Here is a 9,219-nt window from a genome sequence, read left to right as displayed (position 1 = left end):
CAGGAGGTGGTGGCGGCCACAAGCATGGCCACCTTCAAGAGGGGTTTAGATAAAAATATGGAGCACAGGTCCATCAGTGGCTATTAGCCACAGTGTGTGTGTATATATAATTTTTTTTTGCCACTGTGTGACACAGAGTGTTGGACTGGATGGGCCGTTGGCCTGATCCAACAGGGCTTCTCTTATGTTCTTATGTTACACAGAGTGTTGGACTGGATGGGCCACTGGCCTGATCCAACATGGCTTCTCTTATGTTCTTATGTGACACAGTGCGTTGGACTGGATGGGCCATTGGCCTGATCCAACATGGCTTCTCTGATGTTCTTATGTGACACAGAGTGTTGGACTGGAGGGGCCATTGGCCTGATCCAGCATGGCTTCTCTTATGTTCTTATGTGATACAGAGTGTTGGACTGAATGGGCCACTGGCCTGATCCAACAGGGCTTCTCTTATGTTCTTCTGTGACACAGAGTTTTGGACTGGAGGGGCCATTGGCCTGATCCAACAGGGCTTCTCTTATGTGACACAGAATGTTGGGCTGGATGGGCCACTGGCCTGATCCAACAGGGCTTCTCTTATGTTCTTATGTTACACAGAGTGTTGGACTGGATGGGCCACTGGCCTGATCCAACATGGCTTCTCTTATGTTCTTATGTGACACAGTGCGTTGGACTGGATGGGCCATTGGCCTGATCCAACATGGCTTCTCTGATGTTCTTATGTGACACAGAGTGTTGGACTGGAGGGGCCATTGGCCTGATCCAGCATGGCTTCTCTTATGTTCTTATGTGATACAGAGTGTTGGACTGAATGGGCCACTGGCCTGATCCAACAGGGCTTCTCTTATGTTCTTCTGTGACACAGAGTTTTGGACTGGAGGGGCCATTGGCCTGATCCAACAGGGCTTCTCTTATGTGACACAGAATGTTGGGCTGGATGGGCCACTGGCCTGATCCAACAGGGCTTCTCTTATGTTACACAGAGTGTTGGAATGGATGGGCCACTGGCCTGATCCAACATGGCTTCTCTTATGTTCTTATGTGACACAGAGCGTTGGACTGGATGGGCCATTGGCCTGATCCAACATGGCTTCTCTGATGTTCTTATGTGACACAGAGTGTTGGACTGGAGGGGCCATTGGCCTGATCCAGCATGGCTTCTCTTATGTTCTTATGTGACACAGAGTGTTGGACTGGAGGGGCCGTTGGCCTGATCCAGCATGGCTTCTCTTATGTTCTTATGTGACACAGAGTGTTGGACTGGAGGGACCATTGGCCTGATCCAGCAGGGCTTCTCTTATGTTCTTATGTGATACAGAGTGTTGGACTGAATGGGCCACTGGCCTGATCCAACATGGCTTCTCTTATGTTCTTATGTTACACAGAGTGTTGGACTGGATGGACCACTGGCCTGATCCAGCATGGCTTCTCTGATGTTCTTATGTGACACAGAGTGTTGGACTGGAGGGGCCATTGGCCTGATCCAACATGGCTTCTCTGATGTTCTTATGTGACACAGAGTGTTGGACTGGAGGGGCCATTGGCCTGATCCAGCATGGCTTCTCTGATGTTCTTATGTGATACAGAGTGTTGGACTGGATGGGCCATTGGCCTCATCCAACAGGGCTTCTCTTATGTTCTTATGTGACGCAGAGTGTTGGACTGGATGGGCCACTGGCCTGATCCAACAGGGCTTCTCTTATGTTCTTATGTGACACAGAGCGTTGGACTGGATGGGCCATTGGCCTGATCCAACCTGGCTTCCATTATGTTCTTATGTGACGCAGAGTGTTGGACTTGATGGGCCACTGGCCTGATCCAGCATGGCTTCTCTTATGTGACACAGAGTGTTGGACTGGATGGGCCGCTGGCCTGATCCAACAGGGCTTCTCTTATGTGACACAGAGTGTTGGACTGGATGGGCCGCTGGCCTGATCCAACAGGGCTTCTCTTATGTTCTTATGTGACACAGAGCGTTGGACTGGATGGGCCATTGGCCTGATCCAACCTGGCTTCCATTATGTTCTTATGTGACGCAGAGTGTTGGACTTGATGGGCCACTGGCCTCTTATGTTCTTATGTGACACAGAGTGTTGGCCTGGAGGGTCCACTGGCCTGATCCAGCATGGCTTCTCTTATGTGACACAGAGTGTTGGACTGGATGGGCCGCCGGCCTGATGCAACAGGGCTTCTCTTATGTTCTTATGTGACACAGAGCGTTGGACTGGATGGGCCATTGGCCTGATCCAACCTGGCTTCCATTATGTTCTTATGTGACGCAGAGTGTTGGACTTGATGGGCCACTGGCCTGATCCAACATGGCTTCTCTTATGTTCTTATGTGACACAGAGTGTTGGACTGGAGGGGCCACTGGCCTGATCCAACATGGCTTCTCTTATGTTCTTACGTGACACAGAGTGTTGGACTGGAGGGGCCACTGGCCTGATCCAACAGGGCTTCTCTTCTGTTCTTATGTGCCACAGAGTGTTGGGCTGGATGGGCCATTGGCCTGATCCAACATGGTTTCTCTTATGTTATTGGAGCCTTCCCTAACGATGGAGGCTCATATAGCAGCCGCTGCCAAGTCCGCGTTTTTTCACCTTAGGCTGGCAAGGCAGTTGGCCCCCTTCCTGGAGCGCGACGACCTAGCAACAGTGATCCATGCTACGGTCACCTCGAGGTTGGACTACTGTAATGCCCTCTACATGGGGCTGCCCCTGTCCCCAACTCGGAAATTACAGCTGGTGCGGAATGCCGCGGCCCGGCTGTTACTGGGTCTCCCAAAGTGGGGACACATTCAGCTGGGCCTTCGGACCCTGCACTGGCTTCCAGTGATGTACCGAGTCCGGTACAAGGTACTGGTTATCATCTTTAAAGCCCTATATGGCTTGGGACCTGTCTACCTGAAGGACCGTCTTTCCCCGCATGTTCCCCAGAGAGTACTGAGGTCGGGAACACAAAATCTCCTTACTGTCCCTGGGCGGAAAGAAGCCCGCTTGAAATCCACCAGAGAAAGGGCTTTCTCTGTTATGGCCCCTACATGGTGGAATCAGCTGCTGGAAGAGGTGAGGGCCCTGCGGGACCTTGTCCAGTTCCGCAGGGCCTGTAAGACGACCCTCTTCCGGCTAGCCTATACCTAGCTTGAGAACTTAACGTACTTGCCAGATCTCTTTTATATACATATGGATTATTTATTAATTTTAAGGTTTTATCTGTTTTATTTGTTTTAAATGTTTAACCCTTTACATGTCTAAATATTGTTTAATTTTTATGTTGGATTCATTATTGGAAGCCGCCCTGAGCCATTCGTGGGAAGGGCGGGATATAAATTCTAAATAAATAAATAAATAAATAAATAAAATGTTCTTATGTGACACAGAGTGTTGGACTGGATAGGCCACTGGCCTGATCCAACATGGCTTCTCTTATGTTCTTATGTGACACAGAGTGTTGGATTGGATGGGCCACTGGCCTGATCCAACATGGCTTCTCTTATGTTCTTATGTGACACAGAGTGTTGGACTGGAGGGGCCACTGGCCTGATCCAACAGGGCTTCTCTTATGTTCTTATGTGACACAGAGTGTTGGACTGGATGGGCCATTGGCCTGATCCAACATGGCTTCTCTTCTGTTCTTATGTGCCACAGAGTGTTGGACTGGATGGGCCACTGGCCTGATCCAACAGGGCTTTTCTTATGTAACACAGTGTTGGACTGGATGGGCCACTGGCCTGATCCAACATGGCTTCTCTTATGTTCTTATGTGACACAGAGCGTTGGACTGGATGGGCCATTGGCCTGATCCAACATGGCTTCTCTGATGTTCTTATGTGACACAGAGTGTTGGACTGGAGGGGCCGTTGGCCTGATCCAGCATGGCTTCTCTTATGTTCTTATGTGACACAGAGTGTTGGACTGGAGGGACCATTGGCCTGATCCAGCAGGGCTTCTCTTATGTTCTTATGTGACACAGAGTGTTGGACTGGAGGGGCCATTGGCCTGATCCAACATGGCTTCTCTGATGTTCTTATGTGACACAGAGTGTTGGACTGGAGGGGCCATTGGCCTGATCCAACATGGCTTCTCTTATGTTCTTATGAAGTTCTTGGCGCAGTTCCGTATCTTTCAGTATCTTCATGATTAAACAGAGATGCGGACGATAGGTAGAGAAACCTCACGTTGTGGATTCGCAAATGCACAGATGTTGGCCCTATTAAACCACAAGGGAAATACGCATTGTAGAAAACGTGTACCTTCCCGCTGGCTCCACAGAACAGGCAGTGTTTTCCACCACAGCCAAGGGTGTATCTCCTTGGCATTCAGAAGGCTACAGGTTCAATCTCTGGCATTTCCGATTAAAAGAATCGGATACATGTGAAAGATCTCTACATAAGATCCCGTAGAGCTACTGATAGTTAGACTAGACGGGAGTAATGGACCTTGATGGGCCTATTATCTGCTTCGTGTGAGTGTTCCATGTGCTTGCAAGAGCCACAAAGCAGCCATGCATGTCATTTAAGATGCATATGTTGTGTGACTCAAAAGCTAGCATCAGTAATAGAGGAAATGAGAAACCCAAGTATCCTGTTAACCTCTTTCACATTCTTTGTTCGCAGCAGGTGTGTCTTCTACTTTGGGTGAGAGAATGCATGAGCTATAAACAACAGTGTTTATAGGGAGAGATCTTCATAGAACTGAGTACTCTAAACAATTTAGTGATGGTTTTTGAATAGGGATGAAGAAGAATACATTTTAAAGGTGGTTTTAACTGTTGGTGCTTTTTGATTCAAAACTGCTAATGGAGAGACATCTTTACTTTGGCAGAATATCTTGGAAGTACCGTATTTTTCGGACCATAAGACACACTCCCCCCCCCCCCCCAAAATATCTTTCGATATTAGACTTCTCAGATCAGCCTTCCTTCCTTCCTTCCTTCCTTCCTTCCTTCCTTCCTTCCTTCCTTCCTTCCTTCCTTCCTTCCTTCCTTCCTTCCTTCCTTCCTTCCTTCCTTCCTCCATTGGGAACAATGGGGGTGCCTTTTTGGGGGAGTGGGAGCTGTGACTCAGACCCGATGAATCCAATTCTCACCAAACTTGGAGGGCAGGTAGAGCAGAGTCAGCCAAAGATCTGCTGTGAGTTTGTTGTCTCTATCATGCTAAGGAGGGGGTGGTCTACTGTGTTATGAACCAATTTTGTTTAGCATCAGAAAGTTCATGATGGTCTATGGTTTACAAACCACACATACCGTGAACTGAGCCACATTTTCCTGGTCCATGCTCATCCCTATCTGCAGTATCTTCTTTAGCTGTCAATTCAAAATGCTGCCATTGACCTTTAAAGACCAGATGGTCTCAGTCCAGAGTACTTCAAGGCCTGCATTCTCTAATATAAGCCTCTCTGTAGTTCGAGATCCTCTTTTGAGCTCTGTTCCATGTGTCTCTGCTATCTAAAGCATGCATGATGATAGGGCCTTCTCAGCAGTGGCATCAAAACCTTCTCCACAGAAGTTCACTTGGTTTCTTATTTATTGTTTTGGGATGACTTCTTTAAAATTCCAGAGCATTTGGCATTTTTTAAATCTGCTTTCAGGGATTAGATTTGTGTTTGCTCTTCTGTTTCTCTTTTGTTTAGTTTTATTGTTTTTGTTTTTAATTTACTAGACTTTGTGATTATTATAGTGAAATGTAAGCCACTTTGGAAGCATACTGCAAGAGGCAGAACATGTTTTAGTTAAAAATACAATCAGCTAAGTACACAATGCTTTGAAAATTTAAAATATTGCATACAATTTGTCGTTTCTTTTGCTATTTTATACATCTGCTTTTACTGAGTGAAAATGTTTTAGATCTTGGATATTTTCAAACTGTTATGTAAAAAATCTTAAATATGTGACCACTCTTGTAAATTGCTTGATTGTTGTGTAATTCATTTAGTAGTATTCAATTTTTAATTTGCATAATAGTTTCCTAATTCTGGCATTTATTTATTTTAGAAAGAAAATGAAACTTTTCTCAGAGTCTCACAAAACTGTATTCGTGGTGGATCACTGCCCATATATGGCAGAATCTTGCAAACAGCATGTTGAATTTGATATGCTAATCAAGAATCGAACACAAGGAATCATCCCTCTTGCACCTATATCAAGATCACTATGGACCTGTTCAGTGGAGTCATCCATGGAATATTGTAGAATAATGTATGATATATTTCCTTTTAAAAAACTAGTAAGTTGCTGTTAATCGTATTTTGTAGTTATGGGAAAGATGTGTTTTCCGGTTTACAGCCACAGTCTTGTCTAGATGTACAGCTAGTTGTTGTTTTTATTTACTGTGCCATCCTAAGCTGGTCTATTCCAGTTTGGTGTAGTGGTTAAGTGTGCGGACTCTTATCTGGGAGAACCGGGTTTGATTCCCCACTCCTCCACTTGCACCTGCTGGAATGGCCTTGGGTCAGCCATAGCTCTGGCAGAGGTTGTCCTTGAAAGGGCAGCTGCTGTGAGAGCCCTCTCCAGCCCCACCCACCTCACAGGGTGCCTGTTGTGGGGGAGGAAGGTAAAGGAGATTATAGGCCGCTCTTTGGAGTGAAGGGTGGGATATAAATCCAATATCTTCTTCTATTCAGGAGATATAGGTGAGGTGGACAATAGGCTATAAGGCCCCACAGCGAAGAAATCGTAGTTACTCTGAACTGAGTGGTCAGATGGATGCCTCTTGGAATTGTTTTTCTCAAATTTGATTTAGAAGAAATTTTCAACAGGCTTTCGTGTTTTTTAAATAACAGTATGTATTAGAAAAGATATTGGATTGGATCCCATATATTTGCATTGGAAGATGACACCTTCTGGCTTTTTTGCTAGCCAATGAGCTTCTTGTGCAAGGGAATGGTGCCACCATTAATTAAACAGATCAGTGTGATCCAACGCTGCTTTTAGGACGTTCAAAAACTGCTGATGTGCAATTAACAGTTCAGTCCTAGTAGAGTTAGTGAAATCAGAGGGGAGAGGCCTTGGTTCAATGGTAGAAAATCAGAGGGGAGAGGCCTTGGTTCAATGGCAGAAAATCTGCTTGGTATGCAGAAGGTCAGGGTTCAGTTCCAGGCACCTACAGTTAAAAAGATCATCTTCATGTAGCGCATGGTTTGAAAGACACCTGAGAGCCTGGAGAGCCACTGCCAGTCTGAGTGGACAATACTGACTTTGATGTATTAATCATCAGACACTGAACAGCAATCTTATTTCTGTACTTTGGCCAAGTGGATATCTTCTGAACCAGGGTAATTGGTTCTTGTTTGCCTGTGGCCATAAACCTGGAAGGGATGTGGTGCATACAAGTACAATTACCACTGATATTAACTGGGCTGCATCCTGTTATGTTTTTCATTGTGTACGCAAGCTTTCATATATTTTACCTATTCTGAGTCACATGCTACCTGAAAGAGTGACTCAGATTCTCTTACACTTTTATGACATGAGAAATTCTAACTTGCATCTACCAGTGTTGCAAAATCATGTCCCAAATGTTCTAATATAAATATCTCTAATTCATTCTCCTTTGTGTTCTAATCCACCCTCTGAAACCAAATAAAAGCAGTCAAGGGGACTGAAGCTGAGTTGGTGGCTGTAGGGGAAGCACAGAAACTGAGGTGTTTATGAATTCAGATCAAGTAGAGATCTGGAAGATAAAGTGGGGAATTAAAATGGCTAAGTTGGCGAAAGAGAAAGATGTTAAGATTAAGACAACTCCCAAAATGGGAATGGAATTGAGAAAGAAAGAAACAAAAAGAGAGTTACAGTTGATGAGAATTGCACAAGAGAGGGAAGAGAGAATTGCCCAAAGGCAGTATGAAATCAAATTAAATTAAAAATGGAAGAACTAGGAAAAATAAGGCTAGATTGTAAAGCCTATTACCTTGATGGAAAAAAAAAAATCCAGAATTTCAGAAAGGAGAAATATTGGTTAGCTTTGAAAGAGCTTATAAAGATTTTCAAGTAGCTGTTTCACCTCTCAGGGCAGGACAGCCTCCTGTCCTTCACAGTTGCATTTTCAAAACCCCATGAAACTGTACATCTGCTGTTACTGTATCAAAATTTCTAAATATGTAAAGTGTTCCTTAAACTATCTTTTGTAAACTTTCAGGTGAACTTCATTGTAAGCGATTCTGTACCTCAAGTTTTGAACTCCTGGAACCAAGAAGATCAAAATTTGCAGGAGGTACAATTTAAAAAAAAAAATTAATTTATACAGCTAACATTTGTACTACAGTGGGAAAAACCAGTTTTCTAATGTTGACAGAAAGTGAGACTTAACAAGTACAGTGCCTTGGTGCTTCATGAAATGATCTGTTGTTAAAACAAAGTTAGGTTTTGGGAGCCAAAGTATTCAAAATTTGGAAAAGACCTCACAGTGATTCAAGTTGTGTCTTTATGTTGCTGCTTTCAGTTCTTTCTGTAAACCATGTATGGTTTAGGAAGCATAGCTACATTCCCAAGCATATTTACTAGGGATTTGAGGTCACTAGAAGTTCTAAATCAGAGGTGAAAAAAATGCGTCTCAGAAGCCTCATGTGGCTCTTTCACACATCGTATGGCTCCCAGAGGTCAAGGAGGAACTTAATGAAGGCTTACTCTCAGGTAAGCATTCTTAGCATTCTGCTGCCAAGAAAAATCTTTCTCATCCTATAATTATCCATTGAATTTTTCCTGTCTAAATGCAGAACTTTACATTTATCCCTGTTAAAATTCATTTTATTGGTTTCAGACCAGTTTTGCAGCCTGTCAAGGTCATCCTATATACTGACTCTGTCTTCTGCTGTTTGCTAACCCTCCCATTTTAATATCATCTGCAAATTTAATGAGGATTCCACTTAATCCTTCATCCAAATCATTTATAAAGATGTTGAACAAAACAGGTCCCAGGACAGATCCTTGAGGCACTCCACTTGTCACTCCTCTCCAAGAGAATGAAGAACCATTCACAGGTACTCCTCGGATGCAATCTGTGAACCAGTTACAGATTCACCTAACAGTAACAGGATTGAAAACACATTTTACCAACTTGTCATCAAGAGCAGTATGTGCAACCTTATCAAAAGTCTTACTGAAATCAAGATAAACTATGGCTGCAGCATTCCCCTGATCTAGCAAGGTAGTAACTTGTGCAAAAAAGAGATAAGGTTAGTCAAACAATTCTTATTCTCGAGAAACTCATGCTGACTCTTGGTA

General features: G+C 44.2%; 1 protein-coding gene across 3 annotated transcripts in view; it reads left to right on the top strand.

Annotated features, from left to right (window-relative positions):
• INTS13 (integrator complex subunit 13) overlaps positions 1-9,219 on the top strand; it is a 57,291-nt gene that overhangs the window by 1,016 nt on the left and 47,056 nt on the right. For 2 of the 3 annotated variants that reach the window (XM_060258123.1, XM_060258124.1), the window contains exons 2-3: positions 5,992-6,223; positions 8,135-8,209. In XM_060258123.1, coding sequence (XP_060114106.1) covers positions 5,992-6,223; positions 8,135-8,209 — 307 coding nt within the window. Of the gene's footprint in view, positions 1-5,991; positions 6,224-8,134; positions 8,210-9,219 lie in introns of those variants that run through there. The other variant, XM_060258125.1, reaches the window with a different exon arrangement.

This window comes from Heteronotia binoei, chromosome 17, assembly GCF_032191835.1.
Source record: "Heteronotia binoei isolate CCM8104 ecotype False Entrance Well chromosome 17, APGP_CSIRO_Hbin_v1, whole genome shotgun sequence".
Classification (NCBI taxonomy): domain Eukaryota; kingdom Metazoa; phylum Chordata; class Lepidosauria; order Squamata; family Gekkonidae; genus Heteronotia; species Heteronotia binoei.
Note: the sequence above shows the minus strand (reverse complement) of the source record. Positions and strands in the feature narration are given on the sequence as shown.